This window comes from Pyxicephalus adspersus, chromosome 4 (genome assembly GCF_032062135.1).
Source record: "Pyxicephalus adspersus chromosome 4, UCB_Pads_2.0, whole genome shotgun sequence".
Classification (NCBI taxonomy): domain Eukaryota; kingdom Metazoa; phylum Chordata; class Amphibia; order Anura; family Pyxicephalidae; genus Pyxicephalus; species Pyxicephalus adspersus.
In genome coordinates, this window is record NC_092861.1 from 126,245,593 (window position 1) to 126,266,116 (window position 20,524).

The following is a 20,524-nucleotide window of genomic DNA, read 5'->3' on the forward strand; positions in this document are numbered from 1 at the left end:
AACATTCTCCACTACTTTAGTAGTCTGAGCATATAGACAGCATCTGTAATATCCTATATTCATATCACTGTACATATAATAGATAGCAATATTTGTTTCCTATTTCTGTATTGTAGAAATGACAATTGTTTTTAATCTGTTTCAGTCAGATTTCTGCTGACAGTTGTTTTTCTGCAGTTTCTTTCTCTTTTCCAACATTTTTAAGATTTTAAGATTACCAAGTAAAATTTTGTTATTCTGTTACGCCACAATAAATTCCTGAACTTCATCCCTAGTGTTATCCCATTGGACTAATACACGCTACAGAAATCTAATACAAAGCACAATTTTGCATGTGAATTTAGCTTAAGAGACACTGGAAATAAATCAAGAGAATGTAAGCAAAATAATGAAATTGCATTGTATATATTATTGTAACACAGCAAAGCAGCTCTGTTCTGTCCTTTAAACAAAAAAGCTATGCTTCTGTTCACGGCTCCCAGATCCTATGCAATAGGCAGCCAGTAATCTGTCCCTTGCAATTAAACCATGACTGTAGTGTTCTGATACCAATAAAGCAAGTATAGGAATGCCTATTACATCAACACAGGGAGGTATGGAAGGGGAAGGGGCCCACAGCACAAATTCCACCCAACTTTCTATATCAAGGCTGATTATAGACTGACAATAGCAGTGTTTCTCAACCAGGGGTCCTCCAAAGGTTGCTTGGGGTTCCATGAGCAATGAGCAATTTGTGCTTCTCAGGTCAGTTTAAGTGACACCAATTATCTTTTTGGCTGTCTATGAGTGTGACATTCTTCCCACTGACCACCGCTAATGTACTGTGAGCTGAAGATATAGTAATTATAGCAGGGTTCCCTGAGGATCTGAACTTATTTTAAAGGTTCTCCATGGTAAAAATGTCAAGAAACACTGGACTTATAGACTTGTTAATTGTTAGAAGAAAATTCAGTGTCACTTTACCAAATATTCAATCAATTGAAAAATGAAAGCAGCATGCTAAGAGGTGATCAGAAAAGTACTACTGGGATAATAAGCGAAGCCAGTATGGGTCCACCTATCTAGTATTAATTTTCTAGGTAATTTCTCTTGTGATATAGATTACTGATTGTTTTTATTGCATTAGTATTGAAATTCAATGAATCAGCCCTGACACATTGCGGAACACCACAATTCACTACCTTGCCATGTGATGTGCTGCATCAGGAAAAATGTTGCACGACTGTTTTTTACAAAATCTCTGCAATGACAGTCTATCTGCCATAGCACATCAGATATTACCACTTGGCACAATGTCCATTACCCTCCCTAGCGGTTCATTTCTTTCCGGTTTTATATGTCTAAAAACAGTACATTGTTTTTCATGAAAATTTATTTTACAGTATAATATAATAGTATGAGTATAATAAAGTTTGAAACACAAAATCATGTAAAAAAATAAATTGACTAAATTAATAAATCTATATATTAAAAAAAATAATAATGTTTTAAATTTTTTTTTTAACTTCATATTATACTCATACTAATATATATACTGTAAAATAAACGTTCTTGAAAACAATGTACTGCTTTTACACATATAAATCCAATGTATTGCATTCAATACAGTTATTTTGTATTGGATGCAATACAAATGGATTTTGAATTTTCCGCCCCGCCCTGGTGACTCGGATGCAGAAGCCGGCCGGAAGAACAGAGACGAAGACGGAGATCGCAGCGATGGACAACGCGGATGCCGGCGGATCAGGTAAGGCTCTATTTACTATTACCTTCCATAGGTTTACCTACCCCGAATGTGACTCGGGGTTACCGCTTTTAGCAAGTTTTTTCCACCCTGAGTCACACTTGGGGTTACCTCTAGGGAGGTTAATGTGGGTGCACTAATTCGGCCCACTATGTCAACCTGCATTGTATACACAGCCTGAGTCATAAAACTGTATGGCTGACACTTCTAGGTAAAAAGATGTGATTTTCTTGATTTTTTTTGTTTTTTTTTACCTAGAAATAAAAAGTTTCCTTGTATGAAAAGGCAAATAAGCACATATTGTTCAGTTCCACCAAAAGTAATTTTCTATGAACCAGCATGTCATTTTACTTTATTGAGAGAAATTAATTTTTATTGTATTACACAATGCTCCATACCATGGACTTATTATTTTACAGTTGTTGCTCCACCACCTGAATAATACTGTGATAGCTGTGTAGACTTGTATTTCTCCTGTTTGTCATTGTAGCTGGGTTTTCTACATACGTCTTGGTAAGGCAGCCTAATGCACCTTGTGTGACTCTCTGGGATAAGTGGTCTTTTGGAACAGAGGCAGGGCCTATGGTGGCTGTCCTAACAAAATGAAAAATGCTGCTTGTCTCAGATTATATTTAGGATCTGTAATGTAGCTGCTGTAAAGATGCAATACATAATACAAACTCAAACCTACGACACCCCAGCTGTTTACCCTTCGATTATATTTGGTACTGTAAAGGGACCCTGCCAAGAAACAAAAAGATCTTTATAAACTCATAACTGTAAAAGAAGACAAAATGTTTTAACCAATCCACTGTATTTACCCCTAAATGCAGTGCAGAGAAGGGCAACTAAACTAATAAAAGGAATGGAGGAGCTCAGCTATGGTGGGAGATTAGCTGAACTGAACCTATTCTCCCTTGAAATGAGACGTTTAAGGGGGGATATGATCATCCTGTATAAATATATAAATGGTCCATATAGAGAACTGTCTTCCCCATTATTCACTTTGAGATCATTACAAAGAACAAGCGGCACTCTTTGCGTCTGGAGGAAAAGAAGTTTAAGCTCCGGATAAGGAAGGGATTCTTTACTGTAAAGTGTGAAAATATGGAATCGGCTCTCTCAGGGAGTAGTTTGGGCAATTACTATAGATTGCTTAACGAAAAAGCTGGATGCCTTTCTAGAAGCACGGAATATAACTGGGTATTAAGGCTTTAAAGTAAAAATAACAGTGACTGATGATCCAGGGAACATCTGATTGTCTCATGGAATCAGGAAGGAATTTTTTCCCCGTTGAAGCAAATTGTACCAGTTTTTTTTGCCTTCCTCTGGACCAACTATGTCTATATGGTTTTATATCTGGGATATGTTTATTTCCCTAGTGGTTGAACTTGATGGACATATGTCTTTTTTCAACCTTACCTACTATGTAACTATGTAAATGCCACTCTGATCCTGAATAATGGTCTAGAAAAGCCTGCTAGAAACACTTCTAGAGGAGTCAACGTGAAATGTATAGAAGAACCAGTTAAAGCTGTGAGGGATGAGAAGATGAACTCACTCACGCTTTCAATGGGTCCATTTTTAATGGTCACAGAGGCATTTGGCAGTGTAAGCAGTGTGAAAGATAAGTATTCACAATTTTCTTCTACAAGTATTCCATTTTTTAGATATTTTTGTTAGCTCTTCTGGGCTGGGTCCTCTACTCCTTTGTCATTGCTTGTATATGTCTGTCATTTACAACCCTTATTTAATGTACAGCGCTGTGTGATATGTTGGCACTATATAAATACAGTTTATTGATAATTTTAGGTTAATGGCAGCATCACGTTATACATGTGTGTTACTAAAAAAAGTAAAGTATGAATGTAAGAAGCAAAACTGTCTATATTATGCAAGTTCAGTGTGGAGAGAACTGAGATCAATTAAGCAGTTCTAGCACATTATTTTCAGTCCCTGACACCTTTGGAGAAAGCTGCAATAGAGTCACAGGGGTTAATTTACTAAAGCTATAGAGAATGTTCACTTCTATAGAACATACTATTGTTTCCCCTTTAATGAGGAATCTGAACACAAGGACATGGAATTGTGTGTACTCATATCCTTTATACTACATACTTTCTCAAATATCAGGGCTGCTATTGCCGATCTGCCTATTCAAATACTATTTGCTTGTCTGTCAATTAACTGTATGCCTTTTCTGAATCTGTGACTTGCAGAATTTGTTAAACCAGTGTAAAAATTACTTCATTAGTAAATCACCCTATAGTGATATTGGTGTATGTGTGTTAGAAGTTGGAGTTGGTTCTCAAAAAGGCACAAATTGGAACTGTTGCCCTTAAATTAGTTTTCATGATTCATCTTTGTCTTGGTGCTTGATTTCCAATACATTTTCTATTAAAGTAAAACTAGGAGGAATGTAAAAATGACATGAAGGATGCAACCATCTATTACAATCTACACAGAAGATTTTGTTCTTTTGATTTTGCCTTCTATCAATGTTTCATTACATGTCATTAAAGTGATTATTGTATCAAACCCTTTAACAAGGTGACAACTCTGTTAGTTCTGTAGTGAAATTGTACATCCATGTTGCCACCCCAAGGACAGTGTAGTTTTAAATGAATTTTAAATATTCAAAAAAACAATCCAAAGACTAAAACTAGTTAAAACTTTTTACCAGCTACAGTAAAGTTTTTTTTAAATCCTATGAATTAACTGTGTAAGCACAAACAGTGTTACGTGATTTTTTCCTATCTCCTTTACCTGCCACTTTTGTTGGGCAGTTTGGTCTGCAAATAAATGTGGAGAAATACACAAATAAAGACATCACATACTAAATAATTCTAAAAACAGGTACTAATTGCATACAACTACCTGAGCTCAATATTTTCCACTCTAGTGTTCTTTTTTGCAAATTAACTCTTTAAATAGATGCAAACCCTATTTTGCTAAAGCACTGTGCATCATAACCAACTTGCATTTTTAAAAAATAAAGTACTTGTTCTTCAACCTATGTTTCATCTTGGTGTTCTGATTTCTTTAGCCTCTCCGCCACTTGATCAATACCTGTCCTCTACTGAAGACCAATTGGCTTTACTCAGAGTGGGTTTACTGATGTAATAAAATTGAACTACTTGTGTAATGTGTATATAAGTTTTTATTGTGTCCATCAGAAGCCCATGTGACAGGGTGACAACATAAGGGCACAGACCAGAGTTTGGGACTGGGAGTTGTCATCCTACATGAGAATACCTAAGCAAAGACCTTGGCATGCTGTAGATTTAAATGAATTTATTAGGCTTAAACATGTCAAAGCTTCCTTGTGTTTTTATTACCTGGGTTTTTATCTTAGCAGCCATCAATGGGTTAACCAAGAAGATCAAAAGACTTCTCTCTCCCAATAACACTTAGCAATGTGATACAGAAGGTGATACCTTGTATGTCTCAGTAACAGAAAGATCAAAATGGTTCTTGCTGCACTTGTGTTCACACCAGGACACATGTCCCCAGATAATGATTGCCATGGAAGAAACTCCATCCCTGGTGCTGATTAACAGCACCCTGAGAGGTGTCAGCTGCACCTCTCCCCTGATTGGCTGCCCTGACCCCGCCCCCCCTCGGGTGTGCTATGGGTGCTGCCCCACAGTGGCCTCCACTTTCCACCTCTGCGCTGTGTGCAGCCTCTGCATCTGCTACCTGTGACAGCAATCATCCTTCCATCACCTCATCCCATTAACACACCTGAAATCATCATAAATGTCTCCTGCAATGCCAATCTCTGCACAAAGTGACAATTGCCATCTATTATAATGCCTTGGGTGCTTAGTTATATTCATTAGGATGACAAAAGTCCCTTTGACATCCAACAAATTGTGATCTGAGCTCGAATTGTGTAAATGACTGAGAAAATATATAAACACCCTCTGATCTAGACCTTGGAATTAGATTTTTTTTTTATCCCAGCTCATAGAAAAGTTTCTTGATGCTATTTATTAACTTTTAAGAATATGGACAGATCAAAAAATATCTTGCATTAACAAACCAGTGAAAAAAAAATACAAATCAGTTGCAAAACATTATATCAGGTAGTCTTATTTAATATATAAAAAAAACAGAAAAAATTACGTAAAAAAAAAAGAATTTAAAAAACATCAAACAGTTTAAATGATAGATAATTTATTTTTATAATTAATGTTATATTTTATTAATTGACTATTAAAAATGAGCATAAACTATTCATATATATATTCATATACTTTTTTTAAAACATAGATAAATATGTTAAGAATAAATTAAATTCAAGGTTTTATTTTGCAAAAAAAGAAACCCCTGTATATTAATTGATAGCTTTTTATTAATTAAAATATTTTTTTACAATAAAAATCTATAATATGAAAATATATTGATCAAAATTTGTCATGTATAATGTTTTTGTTTATTATTTTAAGTTTTGTATTTATTTATTTATTTTGATGATAATAATTTATACATTTACAAATGTATATTGTTTTTTTCAAACTGTCAGCTCGTTCACATGAAGCCAATGCAATGTACTGTTCACTGACAGAGAGAATGAATCTTCTTATTCATAACAAGCTGCTGGCGATTCTATTCTAATGATTTACAATCAGGGGGTGATTGCACATAAAATACACAGTGCAGATTCAGAAGAGATTACAACTTGTTGGTGGAAGGCTGGCTGCTTGACAGGCACTGTGCCACAAGGGAAAGAACTGGCATCTGGAACTCCATAGAGGATATGCTGAGTGCCAGGGGAGGGTCAGCAGCCAACAGTGACACAGAAAACACTTTTATTGGGGTATCAACAGACATAATGACAAAAAAAAAGACAAAAAAAAAATCCAGAGTAAAACTATAGTAAAACTATTTTAGATCTGAATGAAAAAAATAAAATAATCGACCATAATAATAAAAAAACAGTAAATAATATATATATTTTAATTAAAAATATTTAAAAAACCATCATACTTTAACCAATATGTTCCTGATGATCTAAAACAATAAAGACTTGCCCAAATTAGCTTAAAAAAGAACTAAAAGACAAGGTGAGAAATCTAACAGGCCTGCGGTGAGAATTGCCAATAGTGTTATGTTAATATTCGCCACAGTGTTTGATGAAGAAGAAACGTGTGAATTCAACAGTTTACAGATTATTAATTAATACATTATTAGAAAAATTTTCTGATAAAGACAACTTGTGCTTGTTACTGAATACCACATTTTAGGAGAATGGGTAGAATAATTAATCAAAGGTATAGTTTTGTCATTTTTAACTAATTATCAGCTTTTTCTGGAAGTTATATGATAAAAAGTTAATCATTAGGAAAGTTTATTATTTTGTGAGCTGTCAGATAAATTTAAATGTTCTTAATAAAGATGAATAAATCACTCCTAATGTCAGAAATTATAGGAAGCTATCTATCTAGCTATCTATCTAGCTATCTATTTATCTATCTATCTATCTATCTATCTATCTATCTATCTATCTATCTATCTATCAATATATCCATCCTAAAGTTTGCACTCATGGATTTATAAGATATAACTGGGCTGATGTATTAAATAAATCAGACAATTGTTTGAATATTCACTAGAAGTATTTAATCGTGTACATATGAAATAAGTAAAAAGGAATTTGCCTTTACATTATTGGAGAGTTAAATAAAACATTCTCACAATGTATTAATATTATCCCTATCCTCTTTATTATTATATATATATATATATATATACACACATATATATATATATATATATATATATGTATAAAGTGGACAGGTGTACAAATGAGTTTTAGACAGTTGTTTTACATTTAAAGGTTTCATTAATCTGAGTTATAAAATATAAACTTTTTGTGCTCTTTAAAGTTCCTTTAGTATAGTATATTATCATATATTGGCATGGTATAGTTTTTGACCCCAGTGATTTTTTTTCCTTCTACAAAAGTCGCCCTGCAATTAAAGTCTCTGGTGCCAAAGTTAAATGTACAAAGCCTGTGATTTATTTATAGTGAAAATGATATGCCTACGTTCGCCTGATCCATGTTAATGATGTTTGCGATGTGTTTGTTTGTTTCCATGATTTTCTAGTGCTCTCAAATGACACTTGAACATAATCAGCGGTTCTTGTAAAATCCATCAAAAGCTAGTTGTAGATGATCAGTGTTTAGGAAACAATATGATAATTAACCAGCACTATATTTGATATAAAATAATATTATAAAGAAATACTGAAAATATGTTTATGATTTCTTATATATATAATTATTATTTAAAATGTTTTTGGCGAACGTTTCTTGTATTTCATTGTATCGATAGGCTGCAGTTTTCGAAGAAATCCGCTAGACGGCGCCACAGATCAAGTGAAAATGTCAAATGAACCTTTGGGTTGACTTGCTGCAGCCAGAAGTGCTGCTTTATCAATGTTCCGCTTTGCCTTCCATGTGCGTTTATGGTATTATTGTGTAAATTTATTATGTGAATAATGTTCAAAAGGCAATGGAGCCTGTAAATAATTTGCATGAAGCAAATCCCATTCTGTAGTTCGCTAAATTGAATTTATAACAAAGCAAAGCTAAATAAAATAGATCTCCTACCTTTATTAATTAAAGTTTTGCCATACATGTTATTTCAATACGCCCGGCATTAGAGCCATGCCAAGCCTGCAATACATATGATATAGCGCTTCATTACTTTGCGATGGCTTTATATACAGCACAGGAACACTCTGCTTCTTCTATCTCCAGCGATGTCACTTCATGCAAATACAATTACAAAATCCTATATATTTAGGGCTGTAAATAAATGATGAATTGTGCTGATTACATTAATAAAGGCGAGGCTTCGGATGGCTATGCAAATAAGGGGATTATTAACATATAAGGGGTCGGAGAGTTTATTATTTATTAGTATTTTATTGGGGGGGAGAGTTGGGAAGACCTAAATAAAGTCACAGCTATGAAAGAGAAAAATATAATATAGATATGGAGGAATTGTGATGGATTAGATTGTAAATACTGAAATAGGGTGCAGAGAGAGAGAGAAGAAAGAAAGATGGATACAGGGAGAAAGAGAGAGGGAAAAGAAAACAGAAAGGCTGGAGATATAATGGCTATAGATGGAAAACGAGAGAGAATTAGAAAGAAAGAAAGAAAGAAAGAAAGAAAGAAAGAAAGAAAGAGAAATAAAGAAAGAAAGAAAAAAAGAAAGAAAAAAAGAAAGAAAGAAATTAAAGAAGAGAGAGGGCTTTATATAGAGAAGAGACAGAAAGGGAGGATGAGAAAAAGAGACAGAGAAAGAAAAGAATACAGACAAGTGACTACAAATAGAGAGAAATGTGTGTGCGAGGGAAAGAGAATACAACAGAAAGGAGGCTGTACATAGAAAGAGAGAGATAAAAAAGAAAAACAGTTACTATAATTAGAGAAAAAGGAGAAAGAAAAATAGAGAACGAGAAAAAGAAAGGAAAAAAGACATAGAAATGACTATAGAGAGAAGAGAGGAGAATGAGAAAAAGAGGGAAAAGTAAAAGAAGACAGAAAAGTGGCTAGAAACAGGAAAAAGAGAATTAGAAAATGAGAGATAGCTATAGGTAGAGAAGCATAGAGAAAAAGATATATATAGATATAGATATTTAAAATAATATAAATTAATTTTTTTCAATACATAATATTATATGGTATAATAAAATATAAATATTTAGAAATGCACATGTATACATAAAACAGCACACCCACACCTATATATGTATTGTATCTGTTTGTATTTTGTGCCTGTACAGTATAAATGTCTAGATATAGTTTGATTATATTGATATATTATTTATTCTCGGGCTGGGATTGGTGGAGCGCTATGATTAACCCTTTCCTCTGCAGCGCTGTGCTGACCTCTAGCTGACTGCTGAACCGGACCAGCCGCCTTTCGTTTGTTTCTGTAGAATCCGATGCACAATCCCAGCACAGAGCCCAGCACCGTCTATGGGGGTTTCTGACTCCTTTCTAATCCCCCTCCGCTCTATACAAAACACAACAAAAAGTCAACTTCATGCTGCTGAGTGTCCTCCCAGCGATCCCTACTCATCCTTATCACAACATTCCTGCTTTATCTATCGTTATCTCCTTCTCTTGCACTCACCTTCCTTTTTCTTGGACTTTCTCATAGAGGATATTAATGGGCTTCCAATGGCTGTGTCTGTGGGTTGATCAGAGAAGTTTCTTTATATGTGATCAGTGGTAATAATAACATGTTTTTGTTACTTTTATATACTTTGTATATCATCGTCTGTGTTTTCTGCATAAAAAGTAGCCACACATAAACGGAAAAGGCTCATAAAAGTGTACAGAGATAGAGCCCAAGTGTGGGGACTTTGCAAAGTTTTTAGTTTGTGGTTTTCTTTAGTCTTCACGCTCACATATGATGAATTGCTGCATATTTAGCTGTTTTATGGTCTATTTATTAGAACTGAATGTCAGAGCTGAGAAGAAATTGGGTGCCAGCTGTAAAAATCTTTATCCTGCTTTAGCTGCGGTGTAATACCGATTGCTACTGTTTTGCCCAGCACTGACCAGTGTCAGGCCCAACCATGAAGTCTCTTGGTGATTTCCTGAGTTCCCCATAATTCGTGGCTCCTACAGACCCAGTGTTAGAAATATACACAGGTCCTATATATCCTTCACCCTGAATGTTGATGATTACAGAGGAGCCCAGGCAGAGCCTGACTACTTCCAGGAAAGGGTCTGGTATCAGTCTTAGGAGTTGTCACTGACCTATGCTGGCTCCAATGGAAGGTGGGGGATTTGTGATCTGGGATTTGGGACCTACTGCTTCCCCACACACTAGGAGATTATCTTCTTTATTGTGGTATAATACATTCTCTATATACTGGATAAAAAAGTACTAGGGGGTAGGATATGTATTAGGATATGTATTGGGACCTATTGCCTACTCTACACAATGGGGGGCCATTTGTGTATTGTGAATGTTACCTTCCCCATACACTGAGAAGGGGGGTGTCACTTCTGTTTTATGAGTGACCACCTTTTCCATAGACAGAGGTGGAATGGGGGTATTTCTACAACAACACACTGGAGGTGGATTCATTTCTGTATTATACAATGTGGGGGCGGGGGTCTCATCCTAATTGTGACTTCTGCCATCTCCATAGGGAATGGATAGATTTCTGTACATTGATGGGGAATTCATTCTGATATACATTTCCCATATAAGATTTCATAAAAAAAAAAAAATTAGTGAATGTAGTGTGAATCTTGGGTGATTATTTGCCATTTAAAGTCAGAACATTTTAAAGTAGGAAAGGGTGAAAACTTTAGATATTTTGGGAGGACAATCACCTTCACTTCTACACCTACAATAAGTAAATTTCTTCTAAAGATTATCCCCTAAAGTTTTCATCCCTACTGAAACCCTCCCCTATCTCCTAGATTGTAAGCTCTTCGGGACAGAGTCCTCTCCTCCAGTGTCTGTCATTTGTAATCCCTATTTAATGTACAGCGCTGCGTAGTATGTTGGCGCTATATAAATCCTGTCCAATAATAATAACATCCAAAAGTTAATTCATAAAAGTTTTGTCTTTCTATAGACTAAGCCATGTGTGTGTCAGGCTGAGATTTGCTGATATTCCTGTGGATGTGATGACAGCTCCGGATCATATCAGTGCGGGATATAAAGCTCCTCATCACATTTTATTGCTGGACTTTCATTTATCCCCCCCAGACCGGTGCTGAGATTGAGTCTGCCGGCCGTGCTCACACATGATTGGGCAGACAACTCTCTTCTCCCCGGTCCCCGCAGATCCGCGCGCCCCGCTGATCGATTATTTGATAATTGATTCTCCCTCCGACCAATCAGCACTTGCTTCAGCCGCGCCTGCCGCTGATTGGCCAGGAGATTTTCTACCGCTGCCTACTGAGATTTGGGCGAGCTCACTACGCGCCAGGAGAAGGGGGGGAATTATTTCTTACTGAATGAACTTCTCTCTTTACTTGCCAATGAATGAGAGTGAAATAAAGTCCGGGAGAGAGAGAGAGGGAGCTGGGTGAGGAGAGCGGGCAGGCGGCACAGTGTACAAGTTGTATAAAGTAGAGATAAAGTGTCATGTGACAGCTGGCTGGGAATGGCTGCTCTTTTTATTGTTGTTGTAGTGAGATGGAGTCATGTAAAGCTTCTCCTATCTGGGATGTCCTCCCCCCCCTCTCCACATGAGCCAGTCGATGCAGCCCATTGCATTGTGTAAGAGGCGACCTGTTATGGCCACCACTACTTCCGGGTTCCAGCATTCTGGTCCAAACCCAGCTCTCCGCCTGTGCAGCACACACATCACACGCGCGGAGGGGCTGGCAGCATCGATCCGGGCTCAGAGCTTGTCTCAGCAGCACACACAGCAGCGAGCACCGGAGGAGAGCCCCGTGCATTCTACATCTGGACACATCGCCCACTGGATCATCATTCATTCAGCACCTTTCACAAGCTTCACCTATGATTGACAGCTCAAGTGGCACCCAGCCATGAGACTTTCTCCTGCTGCCTTCCACGGCTACTTCTAAAAAGTCGGAAAGGAGGGGGGATTAAAAAAAAAAAAAAAAAAAGGAATATTGAAAATTTTCTCTTCCATGCTGACTTATTTGCTTCTCTCAAGGAGATCCAACAGGCTGAAGATTTGGATGAAATATTCAAGACACTGGAAACTTGAAACAGGGATTTAATTTCGACTTTTTTTATTTTTTTTTAAACTTTTTTTTATTATTTTTGTCTTTTTTTTTCTTCTGGAGTGGCGTCATTGATTCTCATCCACACTGGCCTTAAATAGGATTTATTTCAAAGTGAAGTAGGAAGGAGTTAGGAAGGCCGATGGCTCAAAGGGTAGGTGCTGAGAATCAAACATTTCTACAACTTATTGCTGGAAACATGGCTTGGGGTGCAGGATCGAGCAATTCTTCATTCATGATCAGCACTTTTATTTTGTAACAATTATTTCTATATACATCTGCACACACATTTATATATATATATGGGGTTGTTTTTCTAGCAAGCATGTATTTCTTTGCAAGTTTATACTGACATACACAACCATCAGATATGGATCCAGATGATCAATATACAGTACATGTACAGATTCATATATTACATATAAAAGTATACAGATTCATATATTACATATAAAAGTATACAGATCCATATATTACATATAAAAGTTTACAGATCCATATATTACATATAAAAGTTTACAGATCCATATATTACATATAAAAGTATACAGATCTATAAATGATATATATATACAGATTAATATACATATGATCCATATATGATATATATTTATATATATACACAAACATGGGATTGTTTCTCTAGAAAGCATGTATTTCTTTGCAAGACATTCACAAGGATCAGATATGGATCCAGATCATCTATATTCATATACAGATCCATATATTAAATATATGAGTATACAGATCTATATATGATATATATATTTATATATTTTCATATATATAAATTTATATATATATATATACAGAATATTATGCATATGATCCATATATGATTATATATATTTATATATATATATATATATATATACACACATGGGATTGTTTCTGTAGCAAGCATGTATTTCCTTACAAGTTTCTGCAGACATTCACAACGATCAGATATGGATCCAGATGATATATATGCAAATACAGATCCATATATTACATATATAAATATGATATATATATATATATATATATACACACACAAACACATGGGGTTGTTTCTCTAGCAAGCATGTATTTCTTTGCATGTTTCTGCAGACATTCACAAGGATCAGATATGTATCCATGTGATTTATACAGATCCATATGCATGATATATACATATTGCTATAAGTCACATAGATGTACCATAGGGTCCCATGTGAGCTCCTATTTTCTGCCTGGGTTCCTTTGGAGAGTAGCTCACCTCTCTTTATAAATATGTATCAGGATCAGAATGATACACTGTATACACACTCATCACAGATACAAAGTTTCCAGACATCATGAACTTTGACAAGTTAGCAGACACCCTTTCATTGCTGCTTTGCTCCAGATCTCCCCCATACACTAAGCTGTATATTGATAAAAGTGTTGACAGCGATCAAACCAGCAAACAATCCGACTTGTTAGTATGGATCCAGCAGATCTAATCATTCTCTCGGATCTGTCATTCCAAACTTCTGTACACTCCAGTCACCTTCATTCCTGCCATTTATTACTATTATATGATTATTTATCAGCAGCGGATCATTAGAAGCCAGACTTAGGATAGGAAGTGTGGGGTGCTCGGTGACACTTCACTAAGCAAGTGTCACTTCCATACTATTTACTAAGATTCTCACTGATCATTCATTTCTCCCCACTGCTTGTCACTACTAATCCCTCCTTCTGTATATATGAATTATCACAAATAATGACAAGTGGAGTGTACACAAGATGTGTCAGCTTCTTATAATTGGAATCACAATTATTTATCTCATGGATTTAAAGTGGCAGAGCTTAGTGAGAATGGAGCTAGCATGGACAAGCAAAAGTTAGGGTTGTCATGTGCACACGTGGAAAAGTTTATATATATAATAAGAACTTATATATTTACACAAACACACACATACAAGTACAATCATTCATTCTCTCTAATATTTAATTCTGTATGTGCCACCAAATATTGTATATATGTGTTGTATCCATCAGTACATCATGCTTTCATATATATATATATATATATATATATATATATATATATTATACGGAGGGAGAGAAATACATACATATGTATACATAAATATAAATTTCTATGTGTAACATTGTATTGGATAATACAAACAATAAATACTCTAAAACTTTTTTTATCACATTTGCTAAGTTTTGCAGTTTGGGTAGTTTAGTTCTATGCACACACAACACACAGACAAGAGAAAATACACAAATATAGATTTCTATGTGAAATTGTATGGGGTGCGTGCAGTGTATACACAATTATACCCGTAGTATATATATAAGCTGTACAGGCACATGGGGAGTTTTTGATCCTATTTCTAAAGTTTAGTTTAGTTCCTTCTTTAGTTATATATATGTAGATACACACAACTCGAGGTATATATTAATAGTATTGGATGGGACAATGTACACAAACTTACCCCAACGATCCCTATTGGGTGTGAATATTTTTCATTACATCTGCTTAGTTTAGTACTACTTTAGTTTATATATATTTATATATATATAAATGTGTTTGTAATATATACAAATTTATATATACTATATTATTTATATGTAATGTTGTGTAGGGCAATCATCTATGCAAACCTACTCATAGTAACCCTTTCGGTTTTATATACACATGAGTATATTTGATCATATTTGCTAAGTTCAGTTCTTACTTTAGTTTTATATATTTATATATATAGATATATATAAAGAGAGAGAGATATATTGATAGAATGTATATATATATATATATATATATATATATATATATATACACATGTATATATTCATTCACAAACATGTATAATATACATTCATGTATTATTGTGTAAGGCAATGTATACAAAACCTAGTATCCCCATCGGGTATATATGCTTTTGAATACTTTTGTATTTTTCATCACATTTTGCTAAGTTTTCTTCTTAGTTGTTAGTTTAGTTTTTTGCTACATGTGCACATACAGAAACACACACATACACATATATATGTATGTATATAAATAATTTGAGGTGTTTTTCCATGGGGTACACATGCCTACAATGCTCTGTTTGCACTTTTTGCAGTGGATTTCCATGCTCACACATCCTGGTCACTTTACCCCTACACTTGGCACAATTGGCCTAATGTGAACATTTTGACATAAGGGTGTTGAATTAAACAAGCCCCTTCTAAGCTTGGTTTTCAGCATGGTTTGCCAACTGTTACCTCTCAGATAAGTGTCATTTGTTGTGATTTTTTTTCTTCTCTGTGAACAGTCTTCAGGGGGGGAATATGTGATGAAATAAAATGCTAATCCTCCAAGAGAAAAGTGAAAAGATCCCCAGTGCCAGCATTATGGAAGCTGCTCCTTGGAGGGGGTGAAGTCAGCTGGAGGCCTGACCATTTTGCCCTGCCTTGCTCCTGTGTTGTCTCCTGGCTTGCTGATCGTGTTTTTTCTGTCTATCATACAGTACGACGACTTGCCCCATTACGGTGGGATGGATGGAGTAGGGATACCCAGTACCATGTATGGGGATCCCCATGCTGCTAGATCCATGCAGCCCGTTCACCATCTGAACCACGGGCCACCTCTGCACTCCCACCAATACCCGCACACGGCCCATGCCAACGCTATGCCCCCCAGCATGGGCTCTTCAGTCAATGACGCTCTGAAGAGAGATAAAGATGCCATTTATGGGTAGGTACAGCTGGCATCACATTGTACAAGCAGGCTGATCTGCACCTCCACTTTACTGTGTCTGTAAAAAAGTTCAGAAAATCAGGGCTGTACTGCCCCTCTACAGCTCACTGCCACCCCTCTGATGCCAGGGCACTCTCAGATCAGTTTAATGGAAGTGGGAAAAAGAGAGAAATTCATTGCATGCATATATTAGACGCCTTGAAATTTTGGATTTTATTAGTGTTCATTTTATCTTGATAGAAAATCAACCTTAAAATAAAAATATAATTGGCTTTAATTATTAGTCAGCATTTGCTATATCGGCTATAGTGTCAAAATTATATTCTAATATATAAATAAATTTATATATATATATATAAATAACTACATGTATATATATATATATATATACACACTTGTACAATATAAAATAAAAATCATGTATTTATAAAATAAACAATGCTTTATTTGTAAATAATACAGAAAGATATAGAAAAATAATACAAATATATAAATAGATACAAATAAATGTAGGTCCCCATGTGCACACTCTGCATGCATGCCTGCCTATGACAAGGACTTTTGCTGATTTCATTTTTTCTTTTTTGTATTTTTTCAATCGTTCTTGTCTCTTGAATAGACATGGCATTGTTGTGCTAGAGTAGCTCTATTTTTTGCTTTAGATGCCTCGAAAGGGCTTAAATAAATTAAAACAACACGCTCTGGTTAATGTGAAAACACATGTAATCTCCCTAATTTGTCGCTTACGACTCCTAATCTTTTGTAGCCATGGAGTTTATTTAAACGCATAGTTGCAGTCTCCTAACCCATCTCAGTCCCCTCTTTAATTCTCGCCCATACTATCTCATCTCATACTCAGATCCATGGAGGCAGCCTGCAGTTTACGCAGGAAATGGAATAAATTACTTTAAACACTTTTAATTGAGTTAGAAGGTTAATGGAATTCCCTGTCCTCCTTCTCTGAGTACCTGATTTAGCCGCATTAAAATATTAAAAGACTTAGTCCGTTTTCATAGAGAAAAAAAGGCATTATGGAGTTTGCTAAATGAGGTGACATAAAATTCAGTAGTTTAACTTTTTTTTTAAATAATATTCCAATCCAAATTCACGTCTGCCCTTTATGTAAAGATTTATTAACTGATTGTGTAGCAACTGAATATTGGAAGAGTAAAAAAATGGAAAAAAGTAATACAAATATACAAATACTAAAAATAAAACAATAAAAAAATTCTAAAGAATAATAAAAAAATAACAAAAAATTAGAAAAGCTATAAATATCTAAAGATAGATGGATGAATATAATATTTTTACTTTTTTAGCAGCTTTATTCTATCATTTAGAACACCCAGCCGTGCATTTAAGCCTGAGATCTCCAGGTCTTTTTCTATTATGGTTTATTTATGTCTTGAATAGTGAAAGAGAGCGAAGGCTAATTGCAATGGAGTGCTAGGCTGGTCTGTGTCTTGTGTGTGCTGATTGTCTTTGCCCAGGGCCTCTGGTGTTTTGCCCTGGTGAGAGCAGCATTGAGCTGGGAGGGGCAGGGGGCATCTGTCCTCTTGATCATGTGGCTTTTTTTCATTGACAGCCTTTAGCTTTTTTTTATATATACACGTCTAGTCCCTTCTTTTCTGTTTTTATTTTTTTTTTATGATTATTATGTTGTTGATTGCTGTGCTTCTCTTGCAGACACCCCCTATTCCCTCTGTTAGCACTGATTTTTGAAAAATGTGAACTAGCTACTTGTACCCCCCGAGAACCCGGAGTAGCAGGCGGTGATGTGTGCTCCTCTGAGTCTTTCAATGAAGACATTGCAGTGTTCGCCAAACAGGTCAGCCAAACAATGCAAGCAACACCACCAGCAAAAGCACACACACCATAATAATAATAATAATAATAAAGATGACACATAAACTTTGTCCTGACCCGACACAACTCGGGATGCTTATTGATCCCTATTGATCCCTATACATAGTTATTAAGTAACACTTTTGTCCATGATCTGGGATTATTAGGAATGTCCTATAGATGTAGTCACACTTGTATCAATCTATACATCTCACACACCAGTTTGCTATATCTGCTGTTCTTTAATTCAGTAAAACTCAAACTGATTTTTATTTATGTGGCTTTAGATTCGTGCAGAAAAACCCCTGTTTTCCTCCAACCCGGAATTGGACAATTTGGTAAGAAAATATAAACCCCCTTTTTTTACCCCCTCCCCTTTTATTCTGTCCTGTTATTTGCTTGTTTAGTTGGCAGAGAGCTCTTAATTACAAGTAATACAGTGTAACAATTTGGTCTAAGTAAATTACACAGCGATCAGAAGAGAGCTGAGCGCTGCTTAGTAAATGAGATGGCCTTTTTTATGACACCCACTAAGTGACTGCAGTAATCAGCTTCTTGGTTTATTTAGGGTTGTCAAATCCTTTAGTGTTCCTCTCTCTCTCTTTGCTATCACCCCCCCCCCCCCCAAGACTTGTCAATATATGTATATATAAAATTGTGTGTGTTTGTGTGTGTGTGTGTTCCACCATCACTCAAAAACCCAAGACTTGTAGACAAACAGATTGAAAACACATCAAAAGCCCCCCACTATTTGGGGATTTCAGTGGAAAAGATAGCCAGAAATCCAACACCATTTGCTGCACTGGATTTATATTTGAACTCACTTGACAATGAAAGAGCCCGGCTTGTGTGCTGCTTCTTTTACATCAGGAGGCAAAAATATCTATTAGGAAAAGTTGGGCTGAAAAGTTTTTTTTGTGTTAGTGGTAATAGTATTTGTGCCTTTTTTATTTGTATTTTATTTTTTATTTTTTTCAGATGATCCAAGCTATCCAAGTATTAAGGTTTCATCTGCTGGAGTTAGAAAAGGTAATGCAAGCTGCAGAGATGGAGTAACAAGCTCCAGTAATCGTGAATTTGCATAAATGTCTTTATTTCTGGTTCTGTGTAATTAGTGTCAAGGCCAATCACGGAATCCATTGCTCTTCTCGGTTTAATTGCGATCTCAGCTACTAAAAAAAACAGGGATCACAAACAGCCCAGGCCTGGTGTCCCTTCCATACATTCCCCTTGGCGCAGCCTGCGCTCTCTCCACTCATTTCCAGCATTTTAAAGGGATCCCAGCATTTCAGCAGCGATTGCTGTGTTTTTAGAGACATAAAAAATAAATAAAATAAAGCTTTAAAAGTGGAAGGATGAGATTGAGGAGGAGACAAAGCAAAGCTGGTTTTATCAGCTCCTCCACTCTGGGACTATTCCTGAATGCTGAAGGGAGAAGGATGATAATGTGATTTTACTAGCTGCTTTGCATTTCAGCAATAAAGGCTATTGCAGTTTTGATGCTAGCCATAAAAGTTGCATGCGAGGCTTGGAGACTTTTTTTCCTTCTTCATTTTATTTATTCAGTTTCTGTTAGGGTTTAAATATTAAAGCACTGTAAAGCTCTTGTGCTTTATTTTTCTTCTTTTTTCTAAAGCCTGTTTTTTCTCTTGTTTAAGTCTGCTGTAAGGTTTAGGATGCATCCTTGTAGTGTCATTGTAAGGCTTAAAGAGACCATGGCTGCTTTGCTTCTTTATTGTGCTTTTATTATATATTTAGACTGCATTCTTATAGTATCATTTTATGACTTTAGAGGGACCATCACTGTTTTAATAGCTAGGAATTCCACAACGTGATATATATATAGGAATCCCAAAGATAAGATATATATCACCATATCTATCTATCTATCTATCTATCTATCTATCTATCTATCTATCTATCAATCTATCTATGTGTATGTGCATATATATATATATATATATATACATTTATATTTAAATATACATTTATATTTATTTATATTTAACATATCTCATCCTTGTAGTATAATTATGGTTTCTTATAACAGTGATGACCTCTTTAAGCCTTGCATAGTACTACACACACACATGTAAATGTGTGTATATTTAAATATATATATAGAGTTATAGATTAATTGTATCTTTTATCTTTGTAGTATAATTCAGGGGCTTCATTTTACGGGACATAATAAGGTTGAGAATTATTAATACAGTGTAATGTGGAGGGTTAATTTTTTGAACCCAGTGCCAGCATAGCTAAATGTTTGGCAAGGCTTTTAATATATATATATATAATTTTTGTAGTGTAGTGATGGCTTCTTTGAACAGTTATTACTTCTTTAAGCCTTAAACGGTAATAGATAGATAGATAGATAGATAGATAGATAGATAGATAGATAGATAGATAGATAGAACTCTAGCAGTATAGTTCTTCAGCTTTAGGACACATCAAGGCTGACAATTTATTTAGGATTCCTTATAGTATA

The 20,524-nt window shown here is 35.3% G+C and overlaps 1 protein-coding gene across 1 annotated transcript in view; it reads left to right on the forward strand.

The window, feature by feature from the left end:
• The first annotated feature begins 11,956 nt into the window (after positions 1-11,956).
• Positions 11,957-20,524, forward strand: part of MEIS1 (Meis homeobox 1) — a 108,712-nt gene continuing 100,144 nt past the window's right edge. The window contains exons 1-5 of the mRNA XM_072409572.1: positions 11,957-12,645; positions 15,962-16,188; positions 17,878-18,019; positions 18,324-18,374; positions 19,015-19,065. Coding sequence (XP_072265673.1) covers positions 12,634-12,645; positions 15,962-16,188; positions 17,878-18,019; positions 18,324-18,374; positions 19,015-19,065 — 483 coding nt within the window. The 5' untranslated portion in view covers positions 11,957-12,633. The remainder of the gene's footprint in view (positions 12,646-15,961; positions 16,189-17,877; positions 18,020-18,323; positions 18,375-19,014; positions 19,066-20,524) is intronic.